The sequence below is a fragment of the Lycium ferocissimum genome, chromosome 4, assembly GCF_029784015.1.
Source record: "Lycium ferocissimum isolate CSIRO_LF1 chromosome 4, AGI_CSIRO_Lferr_CH_V1, whole genome shotgun sequence".
Taxonomy (NCBI): Eukaryota; Viridiplantae; Streptophyta; class Magnoliopsida; order Solanales; family Solanaceae; genus Lycium; species Lycium ferocissimum.
The window spans coordinates 28,970,518-28,993,098 of NC_081345.1; the positions used below are offsets into that span (position 1 = coordinate 28,970,518).

Sequence of the window (22,581 nt, forward strand, 5' to 3'; positions counted from 1 at the left end):
TGTTTAACCTTCAGACGTAGAATAATTAAATTTATACGTGATGGCTAAAGAACTATGTGCTAAATTCAATTCAAGATTAAATAGTGAGGTATGTCAAGAAAGTGAACAAAGATATTTTTGCAAAAAGAGCACTTTAGATCTAACCAAATGTTAAATACGTATGACCTCGGGTATAGAAATCGAGGTCGATACCCTTTATTACAAGCTCTCAAGAGGTATAATAAAAATGAACTTAAGAACAAATTACTTAATGGGAAATTCAATTGTGATTTAATAAGATCCTTATGATTGTTGATGTAAACTATTTCTCTCCTTGCTATTGACAATCCCTTTCATGAATGATGACCTCCTTTTATATAGTAGAGGAGTTTCAACCCAATACAATTCTAAATAAAGCAAGTAAATACGGTTTTGGGTATTAAAGGACAACATTTGAAGGCCAAGATCGACGGACGAAATATCCGCTATTGCATTAGATGTATTTTTGACGGATATTTCGATCTCTCACTAATGGCAATTAATCGCCCTTTTTTTCCAAATAGAGGGGTATTTTTGACCCTTTGCCCTACAAGAAACATAGAGAGAGAAAATCTTACCTATAATGATCCAATTGAGTCTATCGTGATTATAACAGTGTTTTAAAAGATAGTTTTGGGGCTTTGGATAGTTTTTGGGGCTCATTACAAGAAACATAGACACAAAAAAAAATCTTACTTGCAAAACACTCTCGAGGCTCGAAAAGGGGTCTTAGTTCACCCTAGGCTTACGCCCTAAACGACTGATTATACACTCTAAACATGCCTAACGCTCGTGGCTCGCCTGACAGTTTTCTTAGACAAATTATGTGTCGAATTTCTTAGTTAACACCGTTGACCCTCGTAACACTTTAATAAAATGAATGATGCTTAATAGTTTTTTCATTAAGATTGAAAGTAACTCAAATAACAAGCCATAGGATTGCATATTTACTATTTGAGAACATCGTGAGGGTGAATATCACTTAACATTTCTTTTAAATATACATAGATGAATTTTACATCTTCAATTGTCATTTGTCTTCATGTTTTGTCCTATGTATCAAAACTACCATATTTTATTCTTTCGCCTTTTGAAAGTAATTTTATTTTTATTCATGAAGGAGTGGTGATTTAACTATAACAATTATAAAATCTATTAATTATTTTCATTTAGGAAGGTAAATTGCATAGTATGATAGTAATATGTTTTAAGAAATTGTGATTATTTTATTGTTTGGAAGTTAAGATGTTAGAGTTGTTGCAACTCATCATAGATTTTATATCATTGCATTATTTATACTTGTAAAATCATGTTAGAAGTTTTGTTTTCTTTGAGTTTCTTTAATCATGTTTTTAACTTTTTAAAACTATTGATGTATTTTTTCTTATAATTTTTATGTTATTATATCATTTTACTACATTATAAATTAACATTTTAAAGATCCATGGGGCTTACGGCCGGCTCGATGCAGAGCAAAGCGCCCCGCCTTTTAAGAAACTGATTATAAGGCTTACAATCAGATACTATAAAAAATTTCCATATAATAGGTGTGATTTCAATTTTTGCTATCTCATATAAAAAATTTCTATATAACAGGTGTGATTTCAATTTTCGCTATCTCATTTCCCTTTCTTGATCCCCGATGTAATAGAGATTTTAAAAAATTGTCTCGTCTTACAAACAGAGTAGTTATTATTGAATTTATGGACTAATTAGACATTCCCATTTAACATGATAGACTTTTCAGTTGGACGTTTCTTTTGAATACTAGCACGGGCCCAATATGGAATTTTTAATTTACTCGGTATCTTTTTTCATCTTTTATGCTTTTACTTTTTTATTTTTTGTAAAGTCGGGTTAAACATTTAAAACAGTCAAATTATTTACTGATAAGACAGACTTCTTAAGCAACTAAATCTTATGGGAGCATTTAGAAATCGAAGAATTCTAAAAGATTAAAAGTCGAAGAATACTGATAAGAGAAACTATTTACAGGGCAATTTGTATAAATTTTTTAAATCTTTCTTATTTGAAATTTAACTTTAAAGTAGTTTGATTCAGTTTTTCGAATCTTCTTAAAACTCTTCGTAAGCTCCTTTTCAACTCAAAATGAATTCCCAAAGAGTTAAATGCTCTCCGCATTAAAGAAAGTTCAAAAGTTTCTTTTTATTTTTTTACTTCTTGTATATAGACCAAAAGCTAGTTTTCTTCAACTTTTATCTGATTCCAATTTTTATTTTATTTTATATGTTTTCAAATGTTTTCTAAACAAAATGCACATTAATTAATACTCTTATATTACTAATTTTTATCTTTTCGCGCGTGTCCTTTTGGACTTTTGGTTTATATCACCATGTCAGTTATGAAAAAGATCAGCTGAAACATTACTTGGAGTATAGGTTTGTTACATTTCTCTAAAAAATGGAGTAAAACTCTATTATATTGTTACAATCTTACTGAGTTTAGGAGAGCCAAAGACTTATACTATGGTGTCTAACAGTTAAAAAATTGTGAAAAATGTTATTTCAAAACTAATTTTTCATGTATAATTGAAAACAAGATATATTTCTCTTGGTAAAATTACTTTTAATGTGTGGTTTTCTAATACCTTTATTTCCCAAAAGAAAAGTTATAGGCGGATCAGTGATTTAAATTTTATGGTCAACATATTAAATTTTTAAGACTAAACCATTATATTTCTAAAGTTATGGTTTCATATCTACTATTTATTGTAATTTTAATAATTTTTTACACATAAATTTATCTCCGCAGAGAAAGTTTGGCTCAATTGACCCAAGTTATAAATATTCCATCCGCCTCAAGAAAAGTATTATCTGCATGCCTATAAGGAAAAACAATATTATTCCATACGTTAATTTTATTAGAACATTTTTTTTTTTGCCTTTTTACGTTGTCTTGGTAGTTTTACCAACACGTGCATGTTCTACCTTTCTTTAAATATTTAATAATTGTTTGGGAAAAGATTTTTCTTTTGTGATAACATCAGGAGCTGCATATAATGTTGTCATTATCTATGATGAAGATGAATCACCATCCCTTGGTAATATTTCCGATCAATAAGGATTCAGTATTTTCCTAATTAGTCTAATAATGAAGGTGATTCTGTTACCATTGTATTGCTAGCTTGTAGATCCAATAGAAGTATAGAACTCTTCTCATCGTCACATGTATCGATTCTTTCCTAATGCTTTAGAAATTCATTTTCAATTTCTACACAAGAAAAGAGTTGTACTATCCTGAATAAGCTGTCAATACAAATGAGTGAAATGTGAAATTCAATGGGGCCGTTGTTTATAGAAAACTAATGGTTTTAAAATTGCTGCAAATGCAGCGCCTAAAATACATAATTCAAGTGAGGCCCATATTTGCTAAGAGAAGTCATTAACTTCCAAGATTGCAGCAAATTTGAGGGTGTGAAGTAGCAATTCAAGTGGGCCCTGTTTCCTGCAAAGTTAGTTCCACGTTTAGAGGCTTTCATGTCAAATGACGATTTTGTTCTTGCAAGCACGCACGAGGACCCCAAGCTCCTCAAGTTAGTGCCTTATATATACAAGTAGTGATGAAGTAATATAACCAGAATGCTTGAGTTTGCACTCCTAAAAGATGCATAGTCTTATCGTTGGGCTTCATGTGAGAGCAAATGTGCCAAAGGCTGCAATTCGTTTTGCTATGTGAGCTGCAGAAGAAGCCCAAACCAAAGTACAGATAATCATTGAGATGTTTTTTTCTTCTTCCAATTATCTTAAAATTAGTTTGGAATTTGGTTTTGAAAGTCCATGAACTGTGGATAGCTTCTCGGAGATCCAACAGTATATAGCTTCTTCTTTTTTTGTTAGTTTACATATATGTTTTTAGCCTTGTTTAAGTAATGTGTAGAAGCAGTGTCTTTTAATAAGTAGGTATTTGGACATGAATTGATATGTATTTGAAAAGAATAAAATTAGAAGTTAATTTACAAACGAATATTTGGAAGTTAAAATTGTGTGTTGGACATGAGCATATTTGAAATTTTGTGGGTGAAAACTTCTTTTAGAAAGAAAAGAAAAAAGACCTCCTGAAACTTATTTTTCAAACTTCAAATTCCATATTACGAGTTTGAAGTTGAAATAATAGACTAGTTTGATAAACAAATACTTATTTAAAATAACCTCCAAATAGTTTGAAATTTGATTTAAAAGTTCAAAAGCTTGAAGTCGAAGTAATTGGTTAGATTGAAACAAACAAACACTAATCTGGAAGCCATGTTACGGTTAAAAGGATTTGAAATTTCTATACATAAGAAGAATGAAGAAGCAAATTTGGGATATTAAATGTAGAATAAGCAAATAATTTTAAACAAGTCCTATTTAAAAAAAAAACAGTTTTTTTTTATATGGCCTATGTTATCAAAAATCCTTTTTTTTTTTCCAAAGACCAATTTTTTGATGTATCATTTTTTTTTTGGTAATTGAAAAACTAAACAAACTTCCAACAAATAACAATCTTCAACAATAGCCTTGATATAACGATATTGTATGTCCTTCTCTTCGATTACCTTGACAATAAGTAAATAGTTCATCTTCATTTCTAATTATTTGCAGTCATTTTCTTATGCTAACTCGAGACCAATTTTGATGCTCCATAATATTGTAATGAAATTTGTCATGGGCAATGTCTTACATGAACACCCCAATGTTCATTATCCTTTGTTATCCCTAAAGGCCCCCAAAAAGCAGCATTTCAACAGTTTGCGCCTTCACACTGCCATTAATATTAAATTTCAACTTTCATGCATTGGGAGACAACTAAAACGATTAGGCTGCATATAGAGATTTTGCAAGTGAAATACTTCATCAATATACTTAACATAATCAGTATCTTGCTTCAGGATGGCTTAAGGGGAGACTAGTGAAGTCTTTGATTTAGGCCCCAAAAATTTGAGGCCTCAATTTTTGTGTTTTTATTTTTGCTTACGCAATATTGAAGTTTGTAGGGCAAAAAATATTTAACAAAAATGGTCAACGTCTTATACTAGAAAATATTTTAAAAATTGAATTAAACTACACACATCTTCATATTAGTAAATAAAATTTTATACAAAAACATCCAACTGATTATACTATAAACACACAGATAATATCTTATTTATTTGAATTGATCCTTACTAATGTTTCTTTAGTTCACTGGAGTCATACAAACATGTATATCGTATATCTTAACATACCAGTTCATGTGAAAATTTATTTCCTATATCCTATCTTTTACCCAAATAGGAAGGAAGTTGCATCAATTAAATATGATATTATCTCAAAATCAATTCAGACTTTTCTAACAACAGGACAGAATACCAAAAGGACAGGATTTTCTCTTGAATTTCTACATTGCAATATTCTACAATGTACTAAATTCTAAGGTATGGCAATGGATGTTTCTTTAGTTCACTGGAGTCATACAAACATATATATCGTATATCTTAACTTACCAGTTCAAATGATCCTATACTCTATCTTTCCTCACAGAGGAAGTTGCATCAACTAAATATAATCTTATCTCAAAATCAATTCAGACTTGGTTATCAACTGGACAGAATATCCAAAGAGCACAGCTCTTCTTACCGTCCAAATTCTACAAATTTACATCACTTAGCATGATTAGTTTACTCTGAAATACATTATCCTATATGACAATTGTGAGAAATAAAAGTAATCTAATACTTATGAACAAAACTTTATATCAAAATCAAAGCAATATAATAAGGCACTTCAAGTGAAAAATAGAAAGAACGATATGCAATTTAAGATTTCAAATTCCACTGCAATGACTTGACAAATTAAAGAATAATACCAGATTAAGAAAGTTCGGATCAGAATCCTTGCTGCAAAGATTCAGGACAGTGCAGGTAACCATCAATTTTAGCCATATTTTGAGGAGTCGCCTCCACAGCTTTTCCCAAATAGCCTTTAATTTGTGTGACTTCAACTTTAGGTCCATTTAGACTCACTCCATCCATTAACAAAGTCCAATGAATTATGCAGGACATGTGAAACACATGGAAATTCTAGCAAAAACACAAAGAAACAATAAACAAAGCACACAAAGGAAAAATGACAAAAAAAAATTAGAACATACCCCTGTATCATTGAAAAAGCTACAAGAAAGCCTCGAAGATGCGTTGTGCAGGAACGTGCCCACATCCGATCCAGGAAGTATTTTGCTACAGCACTGATGACAAGTTCGCTCAAACATGACTTCCTTCAGCTTAAGTTCCTTTTTAGGTTTGTCCGACAACCTCATACTCTCCATCTGTTCACCCAGAGTAACTTGTCGACCTAAATTTTGACCAAATTTAAAATTATCTAAAGGAATACTGATGTCGGGGAACATTCTGCATATCCAGAGGTATGGCTTCACAAGCACTCCACTTGAACCAAAGTTTCTTTACAAACGCATTATTATCGGTAAGTCGCTGATACTTTGTCGACACTCCAATAAAATCTATTTTCATATCGTCCAACTCACCAAAGCAGATCACGTTTTCAACTTTTTGAACATCAGGAGTATGTATTGAAAACACTATTGAATCATAAAAATGGCCCAGGGTTATTCTTATGTAATGTCTTATCAAAGAAACTCTAGCATTTTAATGTGGCCTTGATCATAGGTCAAATGACCTTGGATCTCAGCAGCGGTTTGGACATATGTAAATGCTTTGAAATCTTTTTGGCACAATGTGCACCTCCAAATCAGATTACCTTCATCATCCCTCGTACAAACTAGATAAGTATTGCCTAGATGTCTTAGATCACATATTTTATCCCTGACTGTTGTCTCGATAATGGACATGGTAGGTTTCTCAAAAATTGTTTGAGGAAAAAATGTTATGATCTTACTAAGTATAGAATGTAATGAAGAAGAAAGTGGAGAATGAAATGTATTGGGTAAGCTATAAAAATTAAAAATTCAGTAGTAAAAAAATATCTACAATGTGAGTATAAAAAATAAAAAAAACTTAAGAGAAAAAAAAAAAAAGGAGTTGGGCCTAATTAGGCCCATATTGTTGTCAATTGGTTGAATTTAGGGCTAGACAAATTTGCATTTTACATCAACGAATCCTAAAAGAATTTCACACATATACCTACCTTGCCTTAGATTGGACCACTCAGTTGTTCAATATGATGTGAGAATGCTGATTTCTTCAACAAACTAATTGAGTGGGAAGGGCAAATTTCCTTAACAAACTACTTGATTGTGAAGTGCCCTTCCCTTTTTTTTTTTCCCCCTCCAATTCAACTTAATAATCATTTTGTTAGAAAGAATCATTTTGTTACAGAGAAAGAGTAGTGTTGTTTTGAAGCAGAAAGGAAAGTGGATTTTGGATGGGTAAGGGTAAGGTGTATAAAGGGGTGCATACATTATTATTATTATTACTACTGGTATTAGAACCCGCGCGATGCGCGGTTAACAATAAGGAAAATTAATTATCTTAAGTTATTCTAGTAATAATTTTTGTTGCATCCGTTTGACATAACAATAATTAAAATAATAATATGAGAAACAATTATGAATAAAATAAAGTTTAGCGTTATCAACAATGTAAAATTTAATTTGTAATCTTATACTAAAATTTAAACTAATACCCAATTGACATATTATAAAATTAAAAAAATAATAAAGGTGTGAAATATTAGAAATACTGTTGATTAGTTAATATAAGTGATGTAATTTTTATGTTACAATTAAAATTCAAAAACAATTATCTTTCAATTCATGTTCAAAAACTAACCATATGCAACCTAAAAACTTTTATCTTTTTATTCAAATTCAAAGAACATTACAGTTAATTTAAAAGTTAACTACACTTGTCTTTATGAAAAAAAAAAAATCCATGTAAAATTTTATAGTGGAAATTTTATTTTTTCTCTATTCTTGTTCCTTGCTTATTGTTATTGACCTATCTCTTACGTAATATAATTATATTATCATGTGACTTTTTATTAGCTTACCACTTGACTAAAGTATAAAAGTCTCACACACACTATTTTTATCCTTCTTGTTATACTGTAATTTCTTTATGATTTAACTAACATTTAGTGTTTTAACTATAATAAAAATAATTGTATTCCAGATTGTGATTTGAATTCATCCAAATTATAAGCAGAGAAGTTTTGTTTTTTAATTTTATCATAATATCTACCGATATTTGATTATTTTTATTTTAGTTTTAAGTGCAATAAGCAATACATTTTCCCTTTCTTTTGCTTTTATATAAAGCGACCCAAAACCCTTCATTGCTTAGGATGCATCTGCGGCAAATTAAATTAAAAAATAAAGCCATATAAGATTATATTTTTCACTAAAAATTTTCCCTCTTCATTATCTTCAAATGATGGGCAGTCAAAATTACCTTTAATCACAATCTTAGGTGTACGTAATGTTTAAATTTAATATGTGAATTAAGATCATTTCAAATTAAACCATGTTATATCTTTTTTTTCCTTAATTTTTTTATTTCATTCGAATACTCCAACAATTGTAACACATTTATGCCATACATTGAGATCTTCCCTAACATATATGACATATGTAGGAAAACTTACACTTTAAGTAAATAAATTGAATTAATAAGTTTAATAAAATTTGACTTACCTTGATATTTTTCCAGCAGTATGGTATACCAAACACTCTGTTACTTGTTTGTTCCAAAGCAAAACACAAAATTTTGTTATGTTAATAAAATCAATAGCCTTAATAGTCTTTTCCTTCGCGCGCTCGATGTAAGTCACAACATCAGGAATCACATTCTCCGTGAAGCTCTCGTACTTCTCTGATTTCTTCGTAAATTAGACCCCTAAGGTTGTTCATTCTTCACTTCGTCTCTTCTCGCAAGCCTGCTATCCCCTGAATGTTGTCACGGAACACCTTACTGTGTCGTTTTTTGCACCGACCTATCCTAATTCTTTGGCCCCCTTTGCATGACCTCAGTGGGAAAATTGGTTTGTGAGATGAAAGAGGATTTTTAGAATTTTGCCGTGGAGTAGTTTGTAGTAGAATTAAACTGCCCATGAGTCCATGACCACGATTAAAAGTTCGAGTCAATTGGCAGATTTTTCATTTTAAGTTGAACAAATTTGAATTTAATTTTTGTTATCTCAATTCGAATAGATTTATTTTGAAATTCAAATTCATCATAACCGAGTGGGTTGAATTAAACTGCCATGTGCAGCTGGCGGTAGATGTCGTGGTTAGCTTTTTAAGTTGATCAAATTTAAATTTAATTTATGTTATGAAATTTGCCTTAAATTTTTTGTATTTTAAAATAGAAATTATGTGGTGATGACACATGTCATTCTATCATTGTTTTGCCTCTCCTAATATATATAGATAGATATATGTGATGACACTAGAGTAGCAACTTACGCCCCATAGAATCTGGCGCAAAATTTTCAAGTTTGCCAAATGAGTAGCCTTCTCGCCGATGATGTTCGGGACATCATGGTACATAAATGAGCAAATCTAGTCTACAATAGTGGTGATATCACGATGAAACAACACACAAGAAGATTATACTTTTAGCAGATTTCTGAAAAACTATAAATATCTGCTAATATAATGAATCTGCCTGCTCCATTAAATTGCAAATATAATGATTTTAGGTAGGCCATGAGATGCGGTTTAAGGCTTTGTGTACTTTGTAGCGGCGGAGCTTGATCGGGCCGGATAACAACGGCACACGGTTACCTAGCCCAAACAGGTAAAGCATCAAGACTGATTTACACAAATGTCCTTTTTTAATATTTATTCAAATTTTATCTTTATTTTATTTAAAATATGCAAGTATAGCTCTTTGATTGATAAAATATTAAACTTTCAGTCTAACATTTATAATTTGACTGTAGTCCCACGTTTCTAGATAAAAAATTTAGTTTGCTCAAAAAAGATATTTAGACTGTGATCTAAAAAGCATTTATATTATAAGAGAAATAAAATTTATTAAAGAACTACAAATAAAAAAAGATAACCAACGAAATTTTTTGAATCATCACATAATTTGCATCATAAGGCCTTTCTTGAGGCCACTTAAAACTTTTTTGTCCTCGTCGTCTTAGGCTAGCTTTCAGCTTTAAAAGCAGTTGCCTTTTTTTTTTTTTTTTTTTTTTTTTTTTGTGTGTGTGTGTGTGGCCTATTTCCATTTTGAAAAGGGGTTTTTTGGGTGGGTATGAGTTTGAGGAGTATTGACTTGTCATCATACGAGAACTATAGAGAAAACAAACTATTACCTGTAATAATTCAATAGATTCTCTCATTACTATCAAAGCTTAAAATTTAAGTTTAATAGTATCAATAAGAATCACTCATACAATACATCAAGTGTGAGTTCAATTTTCACCGTCTCATTTTCACATTTCCTCCCTTGATCCCCCAACTAATAGAGATAACAAAGATAATCTCCCGTGAGCTACGAAGATAGTTATTAATGAATTTATGGAGAACAGACTTCCCGTTCAATAGGAGAGACTTCTCAGTTGAACACTTCTTTCAATCTATAACATAACCGGAATGCTTAAGTGCGCATTTGGCCATAGGATTTGGGATTATGATTTCATATTTTGATTAATTCAAATCAGCGTTTGTTTATAAAATTTGCACAAAATTTGAACTTCAACTTCAACTTCAAATCATGATTTCAAATTCCATATCCTTCGGATTTGGAATTCCAAATTGTGATTTCATCTTTTAAATTTACAAGTTGAACTATAAGTTTATATTTGGTTAAAAAATGACCCATCATTTTATATTTTGCAAAAAAAGACCCATGCCCGACGTGACGAGATTGTCCATACCATGTCGAAGGATTATATTAAAGAATAGCTAGTTATTACTATTGTTGATTTTTTGAATCAGTAGATCTTTGTAAAATTATGTGTATTTGAAAGTTTGTAATAATATGTCATAGCGAGCATTTATTTATAAAAGAAATATGGAGATATGTAATTTATTAATGTAGCGCTTGATATTTCGATATCATTGCTTTAACTATGATTTCGCTATCATTTCTAAAATCAGATAAGAACAGTAAGTTTTGATAATTTTCACAAATTATGGGACTTTGCATGTTTATGAGAAAAAAAAATACAACTCAAAAAATCTAAATTGCATGTTCAAACAAAATTTAAACTTCAAATCAACGTGATTTCAAATCATGAATCATGATTTGTAATCATGTCCAAACGGGCCCTAAGTTTCAAACCAGGACATGTCTTAGCCCTAAGTTTCAAAATAGGAAATGATCTTCATGGTCTGCTCCATCAGTTGGAACCAAATTGGCGATGTAGGACAAATCAGCGTTGATCTCCGGTAAGTATTACATGTTGGGCGTAGTTTAAGATGTGTGGTTTAAGAATAATTGAATATTATAATTGGATTGGAGTAGTGAGAGGAGAAACAAGTATTATATTGGAGTAAGTTTACATGTGAAGGATAGAAAACGTCACATTGAGTAAGTTTACATGTGAAGGATAGAAAACGTCATGAATGTGTTGGGTCTGTGAATATATATATATATATGAGGAGAATAAGTGGAGAGACAATTATTTTGGCTTACATAGAAGTTTAATAGGCAATAACTTTTGTGATCAATTAATTTTTTGTTTCTCTCTTTCGTGCTACATAACTGAAAATATAGTTGAAGTTTTAAAGTTAATTTTCTTTTCTTTAATTTTTAGGATTTTCTTTTAAAGCATAATAAACAAGAAAAAGTGAAGATCGTGAGGGAATAGAAGTACCTAAAAATTTTAGCTATGTAAGTTGTAAAAGATACCAAAATTGGGAGCATTATTCTGAAGAAATTGTCATTTAATAACTTAACTAGGCACATATGTGGTCTGAAATACACTCACTAATTTAGTTCAGTGGGAATATTAGATATGAAATATTGTAATTCAAGAAAGTTCATATAGTATATTTTAGTTCCGTGGGAATTTTAGATATGAAAATTGTAATTCAAGAAATTTCATAAAAGTAAGAAAGTTGGAGAAGGTGAATAATTCAAGGGAACTTTTACGTAGTCTCCGGGTTAGCTTTTGGTTTCTTTAGTCTAACTTGGTCGTCGTAAACGTTCATTTTCGGTGGTCTGACACCCTGATTTTACTCTTTCAAAGCGTGATGAAGTGCTGAAAAAAAAAAAAATACTACTGTAAAATACTATTCCTTATGTCCAAAAAGATTATCTCTCTTTCTTTTTAATCTGTCCCAAAAGATTTTTTTTTATATTTAGAAATAATTTAACTTTATGAAATGATTTACAGCCACACAAATATCTAAGACTTATTTTGAATCACACATTTTAAAAATATTTTTTTATTTTTTAAATTTTATGCCAAGTTAAAAGAGAACAATCTTTTTGAGATGGAAGGAGTAGTAAAATGGAGTTCCATATTCAAACTTTTCCAATTTTCTAATGGTTTCCACAATATAAAGAGAGGGGAAAAAAAAGAAGGAAATGGAAGAGTTGGAGAATAGAAAATTTTCAGAAATATACAAATTGATCACTTACGTTGTAAAAAAATAAATCAAAACTTAAATTATAAAAAATAATTCAAAATATACAAATGTATACAAACGTATACACATATACAGACACTTAAACCAATATATACAAATATATAAGAAGGTAGAGAGAGCGTGAGAGAGAAAAATTTAAGTCATTTTTTGTAAAAATTGAAAAAATGGATTAAGTTTAATAGCATTGTTGCCCCAATTAATATAAAAATGTAATTTTCTCTCGGAGAATCTTCGTCCAAACGCTTTAGGAAAAAAACCGGGCGACCATTCACCTCAGCTTTCCTCCATCCCTTGACGTCGTCATTCGTTGTTGGCTTTCACAATTTTAGTTCCATGGGAATTTTAGATATGAAATATTGTAATTCAAGAAACTTCATAAAAAGTATGAAAGTTGGAGAAGGTGAATAATTCAAGGGAATTTTTATGTGTATTGTCTCAGCTAGTTTTTTGTTTCTTTGATCTAAACTTGGTCGTTGTAATCGTTCTCCCTCTCTTTTTCATTTTCCGGTGGTCCGACACTGTGACTTTACTCTATCAAAAGCGTGATAAAATTATGAAAAGAGAAAACAAAAGAAAATAGTACTGTAAAATGGACGTCCATGTTCAAACTTTTCCACAAAAGAAATAGTAGTAAGAAATTATAGAAAAATAGAGAAACAAAATCCTTCAAAAAATCAGGGTGACCATTCACCCCAGCTTTCCTCCATTCCTTGACGTCGTCGTTGGTTGTTAACTTTCACAATTTTTTGCAGCTTCAATTCAGTGGCTAATATTAGCTTCGCTGGCACACCCGAAATCTCCTCCAATCTCTTCAAAAATCGCTGTGTGGATTTTAATCCGTCGCCGTTATTTCTCAAACCGAACAACAAACACGCTGCCATGCCTACCCGCACAGGCAAACCCCTAAACCTACCAAAACAAATCTCTAACGCACCACAAGCAGTTTGCACTGCACTTTCCTCACCGTACATCCCTAGTTTCGTGCACCAATGCATAAACACACCAGTCGCCATCCTTGGATCTCGCAATTTCACAGTACTTCTGGATCGCGCTAATTCGTTGGGTTTAGGGCATGCTGTTACTGCAGAATTAACTTCGCCGGAAAAATCGTTTTGCTTTCGATCGGACGAGCTTATGTTCTTTTGAGTAGTAGCACAGGATTGCGTGCTGGAAATACAAGTAGACGAGGATGAGGAGGAAAGAGAACAGAGATCGGAGTCGTCGTCAGAGGAATTCCGGGAACAGGAAAGACAAAGAGCGGGATGAGAACCGAAAGGCGTTTTTGTCAATGAGCTACAGTGCGAGCAAAGAGCAACACGAAGGTGGCGAGCAACAAGGAAATTAGCCTGATGAACCTTTGCATCACAGTGGAAACAAAGAAAAGCTGAATCGGATGGGCAAAATAGTGCGGCTTGGTCATTGCAAAGCTCACAGAGTTTAGGGCACACAACTTCCATTTTTTTTGTATACAAAAATATGGCTAACGATGTGTGCTTTGAGTAGTGAGAGTTGATCATATATAAATGGAGGAGCGAAGATATATATGAGGAGAAGGAATGAGGAAGGGTGAGATAGCAAAGCGTGCTACGTAAAGAGAATTTAGACTTTAGAGTGACTTGTGAAGTGTATTATTCATGAATTTATGTGTGTGGTTTTAAAAAAAATGAGCAGTGCTCAGTAATATTAAAGGAGGAGGAAAGACAAGTTAGAGATTGAAGGAATGCCAAGTGTTATGGTTGTGGACTTTGTATTAACCAGTACAGCATTCGCCTGCATGTGGACTTTTAAAACTCAACAACCATATTACAAGATACACGTATCATATGCATCTTCAAGTACGTATTAGTTATTATTACCTCATGGATACACGAATTCAATATTGTTTACTTAAATTTTGTACTTATATTTAAAATTAAAAATTCATTAAATATATGCAAAAAATTAATTATAAATTTATTAATTAGAACAACCTATAGATTAAATAATAAACTCAAAATCTGTTCATTTCATATTCTGATTCTGCTTCTAAATTAAATAATTTAGAATCCCTAAAGAGTGATGATGTTGTTTTCTATTATATGGAAGGACATAAATTGGCTGGTGCAAGATGAGCGGCGATACCTTCGTGTGAAGTCAAATTGTTTGAATAGAATATATTCCCACATTCAAATCCAGACCATGCCAACGGCCAACCTCCGTCCATCCTTGTCCACAAAACCTCGTCTCCTCGAACTTCCCCAAGTAAAGTCCCTTTCACGTTTTATTAATTCATTTAATTTGTATACGTTCAACGTATGATAAACGCTTTAAATATTAATATAATTTAATCTGTAATGCTATTTACTACGTGTTTTATTCTAAATATTGAATAATATTATTCATTATAGTAGTTATTTCAATTGCCTTTTGAGTTTTGAATGACGTGATTATGTAAATAATTTTTATATTGTTGACGCATAGAATATAAATTCTTATTTTATTACTTCTTCCTTCCGTCTCTTACATTTTATCTTAAGAGAAACAGTTCTTTTAATAGCGAAACATTTACGTTATCTACGTTATAACACGTGAAACTTTTCGTGCAGTAGAGAATAAGCGGTAAATGGTAACGCAACAATATCAAGATCTAATAAAATAGTTTAGTAACTAATGGTTAAGTTACGCATGAAAGTAACTTTTGGTTGGACGGAATTAGAGATAAGTCGTAGGTACATAACAGAACAAACAAGAATATCGTAGTAGGTACTCCACTCAATAGAGGGCATGTTGTTATTCAATTTTAATTATTTTTTATTTTCCTCTTTCTGTTGGCTAAGGAACACAATAATACTCCACTACCCGTCGATGTCATCATCAGAAATTCAGTTTGTTGCTCTCTCTTTTAACGCATAGCCACACAAGACAATGAGTGAGCATCGACCTCAATACGTACGATACTCCAATCAGCTTTAAACTCCCACGCCAACGCCATAAACTCATCAATTGCCCAAAAAAATATCTGAGAATTTCTTGCAAGACATCAACCGCAACAAATTGGACACGTCGAAACTCACACGATGTCATCATCAGACTTGGCCTTCTGGACACATCATCACTTCAGCATCTTCTCCTTACTTTCTCCAGTCTGCCCCTATTACTTCACTTTGTTGTCCTCAAAGATTAATACTTCCCTCCGATAACTTTAATATTTTACTTTCTTTTTTGGTTTGTTCTAAAATTATGTCTCTTTCTATATTTCCTAAGTTGATAATTTAAGTATTCTATATGACAAATTTAAATTAAAAAAGAATATATTAATACATTACACATACATCTTTAATTTAAAACCACAAAATTTAAAATTCTCTTTTTATTTCTTAAACTTTGTTGCCTAACCAAATTAAAACACTTAAATTGGGACAAAAGGAGTAGCTCTTTGGCCGAACTTTAAAAATCTGTTTATTTTATGAAAATATTTTTTGGAGGACAACAATTTGTGTTTGATTAATCAACTCGAAGAGCACATTTATAATATTATACTATTAATTTGTGCATGATCAAGATTTCAAACATATTTTTAGAAAAAAAAAAGATTACTTTTTCAGCTTCTAAAAACACAAAAACACTTGTTTTTTTTTTGAAAGCTTGACCGACCGGACTCTCTAAAAATTTGACCAAACAGGCTATAATTAAGCAGAAAGTGTAAGGGTATATTTGTCAATGAATGCCAGCTCAGTTCAGTTCCTAACGTTAAAAGCTTGTCGATTGTGACGTGGCGAAACTAGTAAAGTCGAAGGGCACTCGATTCAAAATCGCGGCGGACCACAAAATTACTGCATGGTAGGAGGACCACCAACATATTAAGGAAAGAAATGGAGCACAAAATATTTGTATGATGACCTGTTTGCTTTTCTTTTACAATTGAAATGGAATCTACTACTCGTGCTTTGGTCATTGCTGGCTCCACGTGTAGCTTGTTAAGAGGCATGGGGGGAGCTTAACGGAGACCACCGATGTTGTGGTTCACGAGTATGGCATGTTGATAAAGAAAATATTTACTCACGCCATCCATATGTCTACATCACTTATTTGCAACAAACAAATAAATACGGTCCGCAATTATATATTTGACTCTTTTTCGAAGAAATAACCGGGACATTGAATCCAGATCTCCTCAGCAAAGCGAATTTTACCATTTCTTATTAGTTCAAACAAAAATCAAATTTATTTCCAGATGCATAACATTGCAAAAGGATTTCTTATTAATTCAAACCAAAATCAAATTTATTTTCGGATGCATAAAATCGTAAAAGGAAGTTGCATCTCACTTACTTTTGTCCATATATAATTTATTTACAGATGCTTTTTCCCGTAAAACTGATGCAACATAGAATTTGAGCAAAGATTTGAATAAGAAAAGCTAGAACGAAAAGTAAGCTAAGGAGACCAATAATAATTTCATTGATAGCCTCTGGAAATGGAAATTCATTACATTTACGGAAAGCACGACCAGGGACCAAAGTCTAATAAACGGAACTTAAGAATAATAACATAGCTAATTTATTAGACTCAATTGTAAAAAGTAAGACTTAGATAATTATTTGGATTTATGACATTAAAAAAGCTTTAAAATTCTAAAATTTAACCAACATATGTTCGCTTTTTTTTTCAAATTTTAAAAGCCAACTTATTTTTTAAACATTTTAAGATATATATTTAAATGGCTTATACGTTGGTCAGTCAAACACTCAATGCAATCACTATACAATGGAAGAGAGTAGCTTACATCTGGAAGAAGATGTTGCAATGCAGGAAAGTAATAGAACCAGAAATATAGTGGCAAATAAAGTAAGGAAATTCCTTTTTTTGGCTTGACAATTGGACAGGGTTGGGAGCAATACATAAACTCATTCCACCAGATTTTAGAAGGAACAATACTATAGTTTTGATAAAGGATGTGGTTACGGATGGGAACCGGGAAGAAGAGAGGATAAGGGAGCTTTTACCAACAACTCTAGCAGAGCATGCACTTCAAAATGTACAAACCCCTGGCCAGAATGAAGAGTTAGATAAAGCTTTCTGGAAACCTGAAACTAAGGGCAAGTTTTCAGTGGGGATAACATTCAACTTGATGAGACAGAAGGTGGAGCCAAATTTTCTCTACAAGAAGATGTGGATTAAAGGATTACCCATAAAGATTTCTTTCTTCTTATGAAGAAGACTATGGAGAGAACAGGTACCTTTAGATGATGTACTAAAGAGGTGGGGCATTCAATTCCCTTCTAGGTGTCATTGTTGTGATGAACCAGAGATAGAAACCATTTCACATGTTTTCTTACAATCTCTAGTGGCACAATACACCTAGAACATATTTTGTAGACCTATGGGATTCAATATACAGAATCTAAATCTTAATCAGATGTTTAATTTGTGGTGGGATGCTAATGTGAATCCTCATGTTAGATATATAACAGGCTGTAGCAACTATCATTGTGTTGGAATTATGGAAAAGAAGGAATGCTATTAGGCATGGAGGGAAAATATCTAAAGTGAAGTTGGTGCACCAAATCATGCATACCATCATAATGTTTATAAAGGTGAGAAGAGGAAATTTCAAACAGGCAGCATATAATGGGAATTCATTGATGCAAACATTGCAGTCATATACCCCAAGAACCAAGGTGACTCAAGTATGTTGGAGGCCACCTGACATTGGATGGGTTAAATGCAACACTGAGGATCTTAGGGTTTCTGTGTAAGAAATGAGAATGGGGACTTGATGGCTACTAGGGCTAAGGAGATGAATGTTTCTCAGTGCACCAACACACAGGCAGAGGCAATGGCTATTCTACAAGCCCTAAGATATGTGGAGGAAATGCATTTCTTACAGGTGATAATAGAAACAGACTTCCTGATGCTAATGAATACTATCCTAAAAATTTGGGAAATTCCTCGGCAAATAATTGAGGTGATAGAAGAAATCTGGAGACTGATGGGCAATAAAATAATTATGATAGCACACATAATGAGAGAAGGAAATCAAGTAGTGGATTACTTGGCAAATATGGCTCTTGATCAGGGAGAGGTCATGGCAGAATCTTTTCAGGAGCTTGAAGCTCAAGGAAGAAGATTGATCAATAATGATAAACTGAATCTTCCATATCTAAGAATCAAACCATGCAAGATTGATCAATAATGATAAACTGAATCTTCTATATCTAAGAATCAAACCATGCAAGAGATGAAGGAAGGACATAAAAGGAGGAGGAACACACACATTTTCCATGTTCAAATCCTGTTAAAGGAGGAGAGCATAGGAAATTTTTTATCCTAACAATAACTTCTTTTTTGCAGGTACAATACACAAAAACAGAGATGGCACACTAGTACCACAACTACAGAACAATGAGTAGGCAGGCGAATACAACCCAAGGCAACATCAGCACAGATTCAACCAAGGACAAATACAGAAAAGGGCTAAATAGCAAGTTCAGTAAGGATATGCATCACGATTGTAACCGTAGTTGGATCAATTTAGTAAAGTCGATTCAGTGTATGGTATTAGTGTCTTAGATACTCAACCTATTGAATCAATTTTATTAAGTTACCAACTATGGTTTACAATTGGGGGGAAAAAAAAGCCTTATTGAAATCACACACAATGAAGATTCATAGACACAGAAATCTGGGAACACACCCCAGCCAACATTCAATAACAACAATAACGTCATCAACGATCACCATTGATACGCTCAAATTACACCTATTAGTGGCTAAAGCGGACGTTGTCAAATATAGAACTCCAAAAACAAGGTTTGGGGTTGATTAAAGCCATGAATATGGATAGAAAAGGGTACTAATTGTATGCGATACTTTTTAAAAGGCTTTAATCCTATTCATACCAAGAATAGTTTGGAATATTTGTTGTGTAATGTAAACGAATACTTAGACTTGAATTGTAATTAATGCGAGAGAGAGACTAATAATTAATGCGAGAGAGAGACTAAGGTTGTGTTTCCCGCTTTGATTAGATATTGTACTTTTTTGACTTTGATTTTTCAATGTGATATACTTCTAATGGTTGTTCTAAGATTTGCACTCGATCTCTTAAAAACTTCCTAATGCTTCCCAACAGTTAGGTCGTATTTCCTCTTTATGATTTTTTCAAATACAAAAGAGTTTATATCGAAGAACGATCAATAATGGCAATTAGACTTGTTCTTATTCCTAAGTTAGTCTATTAAACGAGGGTTAACGCCCCGAGTCATTGTTATTCAATCTTACCAATGCTAACTCACTTTCCCAAGAAACGTTAGAATAATGGCTTAGGCTAATGCTTGCAATCATTAGCCAACACTAAAACACAAAGATTGAATAAATACCAATAACCATTATGCATATATCAATAGTAGAAACCCATTCACATAATACCTATCATGGGGTCCACAACCTTAGAATTAAAATTAGCTACTCATGCTTTTGTTCAACAAAGAAAGCTTAAAAGTTGACATAATGTACTTACAATGGTAATACAATGTGGATTAAGGATGAAAGTTAGGCCTTAAATGCTCCAACAACTTCACAAATATCCCACATACAAGAGTTAATGCTTCTAAAGGTAATTAATAATCGTTCAAAAACCTAAACTTAACTATTTATAAACCAAAAGTCGCTTAAAAGTCGCAAAACCGCTATCTTCAAGACATCTCTCAATATAACATGTTACTAGATGTGCCATCCCGCTTTTGTTAGCATCGCATGTTTAGGTCCTAGCTTTACGCCCTTTTCATTGACTCACCGTAACACAGAAATGTTCTCGAACTTCCAGAGATTCGCCGCTCCTTCTGGTCGTAACATTAACAGATAAAAACCAAAAGTTAGAATATAACTCAAATAAAAATCTTACAAAATAAAGTATTGAACTTACCACTAGTAACAAAGCACAAATCATAATACATACATCAACAACGCAAAAGGATCTTCCACTATTTGCCATGTCTAAAGATAATTTAATCAAATATGTCATACAACAAAAAAGTTATTATTTTTTCACTAAAACACATAAAAAAATCCGTAATCTTACCAAGTTCAAGTTTCTTTAGCTCCAAACTTGTCCTTTTTTCATCATTTTCGTTCCTTCATTAACCAACTCTTCAAAACATCAAAATAACATAAGAAACTATATAAAAACACTTAAAAACAAGTAAAACTTCTAATAAAAAGACATCAATTGTGCCGAAATTCATGGCACATCAACCATCCAAGAAGAAAATGGTCATATGAGGGATCTTAGCTCAATAGCAACACAAGGCGTAAGAATAGGAGCCAATGGAATCTTGATTGAATCGAACAGGCCCCAACTAAGAATAGGAGCCAATGGAATCTTGATTGAATCGAACAGGCCCCAACCTCAGAGATACTTGACGAGCTGCATCGACCTCAACAGACCCTAGTTCAAGAACATGTTTAGGCGAAATTTCTTCATACCCAGCAACATTGAGCTCAAAATCGAACAAGGAGAAGATTTGTTGAGCTGGAAATGGAGCACAATTTCACCATCGCACAATGATAAATAATTGAGAACAAATTGCAGATGGATTTTGGCCAACAATTTTGCAGATGGGAAGATGAGATTGCCATAAGAGAAGAGCACTTTCCTAATTCTAGTTTCTAGACTTTACGTTTTTGGTTTTTGCTTTGTCTTTTATGTTTTAAGACCTTTTGTTGATTTATTAATAAAATAGTTGGTTAGGAAACTCCCACTGACCTTAATTTAAAAAAAAAACATCCCAAACTTTGTACATGACTATTGAGATGAGACTAAACTACTAAGCCTAACCAAACTAAGCGAAAGTAGATTAATCAAGCGGGATCATAAACTATTTGAGAGGGTTTTGCTTATCTAATCCTAAATGACGGAAGGTTCCATCTGTCCATATTTATTAGGCCCTTAATGTTGTTAGAAAAATCAACAAAAAAGTTGCACACTTGAATTTCATCAAGTCTACGACTTAGGTTAGCCAATTTGTCTGTAGGTTGGTTGGCTTCTCTAAAGCAGTGGTTGGTTGTAAATCCATATTGTTCAACTAAACCCTAAATGCCAGTGATGAGTTAGTTATTCTCCAAGGTACCATTTCACCCCAGATTGATCTCTAACCATTGTTAAAGCACCATTGAATTCCAAAAAGCATGCCACTGCTTCAACCGTGTTACTGGTTCCAGCTCCTAAAGGTATAGAGTATGCAAATATGAACTTTCCATTGCTATCTCTTACTATGCCTCTGCCTCCATAGATTCCTTCTATGCAACTCCCATTAGTATTGATTTTAACTATTTGTGCTCTTGGTTTATCCATCTTACAATAGTGCTGGTTTTATGTTGAATTGTTGCATCACAAGCTTGACAAATTTTCCCTCCTAAAGCCCTCCTAATTAATTGTTGATCAAATGATTTTTCTCAAAAAGATATCTCCTAATTTACCCTTTCCAAACTTGTTACTGGTGACTTGCAAAAAGAAGGATAGAATGTTAGTTTTAGTTCTATAAAATGGGGTGAAAAAAGTTATAATCTGCCCGGGATGATCCCGGGTCATCTACAACAACTGCTTATCCTCTTAAGTACTACACTCCCATCCTTATGTAAAACTCCACCAGTCCCCTTCTTATTGCAGTTTCGCTTTAAATCGTATCAAATATGAACTTCTATTACTATCTTTGACTATGCCTCCACCTCCACATATTTCTTGTATGCAGCTCCCATTAGTATTGATTTTAACTGTTTGTGATCTTGGTTTTATCCATCTTACAACAGTGCTAGTAAACTGTTGAATTGTTGCATCACAAGCTTGAGAAATTTCGCTCCAATTTTCTTCTATTTTAGCATTTCAAAACTTGCCACTGTTACCTACGAAAGGAGGGATAGGATATTCATTTTAGTTCTATAAAAAAAATAGGGTGAAAAAAGTTATCACCGTTGCCCGAGATCGAAGACGGGTCATCTACAACTACTTCTTATCCTCTTACC

At 32.5% G+C, this 22,581-nt stretch overlaps 2 protein-coding genes across 5 annotated transcripts; both read right to left on the reverse strand.

The window, feature by feature from the left end:
- Positions 1 to 3,284: 3,284 nt before the first annotated feature.
- LOC132052144 (uncharacterized) lies at positions 3,285 to 7,362 on the reverse strand. Of its 4 annotated transcripts, XR_009413943.1 has the most exons (4): positions 7,158 to 7,361; positions 6,148 to 6,454; positions 5,863 to 6,076; positions 3,285 to 3,483 (listed from the first exon to the last, which is right to left on the reverse strand). XR_009413943.1 is itself a non-coding variant. In XM_059443528.1 (2 exons), the coding sequence occupies exons 1-2, from the start codon at positions 6,400 to 6,402 to the stop codon at positions 5,882 to 5,884; spliced, it is 450 nt and encodes a 149-aa protein (XP_059299511.1). In that variant the 5' UTR covers positions 6,403 to 7,359; the 3' UTR covers positions 4,786 to 5,881. The 4 variants fall into 4 exon arrangements, 1 of the variants encoding a protein (XP_059299511.1); XR_009413942.1 differs by having other exon boundaries at positions 6,148 to 7,361; XR_009413944.1 differs by lacking the exon at positions 3,285 to 3,483 and adding an exon at positions 4,554 to 4,779 and having other exon boundaries at positions 6,148 to 7,362.
- Positions 7,363 to 13,051: 5,689 nt separating this feature from the next.
- On the reverse strand, positions 13,052 to 14,226 carry LOC132052145 (B-box zinc finger protein 32). The gene has a single exon (XM_059443529.1). The coding sequence runs from the start codon at positions 14,094 to 14,096 to the stop codon at positions 13,254 to 13,256; it is 843 nt and encodes a 280-aa protein (XP_059299512.1). The 5' UTR covers positions 14,097 to 14,226; the 3' UTR covers positions 13,052 to 13,253.
- Positions 14,227 to 22,581: the final 8,355 nt, after the last annotated feature.

Bases quoted from the DNA above. Each gene is read 5' to 3' on its own strand.
- LOC132052144 (XM_059443528.1), bottom strand. From the start codon at position 6,402: ATGTTCCCCGACATCAGTATTCCTTTAGATAATTTTAAATTTGGTCAA. The intron at 6,077-6,147 runs GTATGTTCTAAT...TGTTTTTGCTAG, and splicing joins GCTTTTTCAATGATACAGGG to AATTTCCATGTGTTTCACAT.
- LOC132052145 (XM_059443529.1), bottom strand. From the start codon at position 14,096: ATGATCAACTCTCACTACTCAAAGCACACATCGTTAGCCATATTTTTG.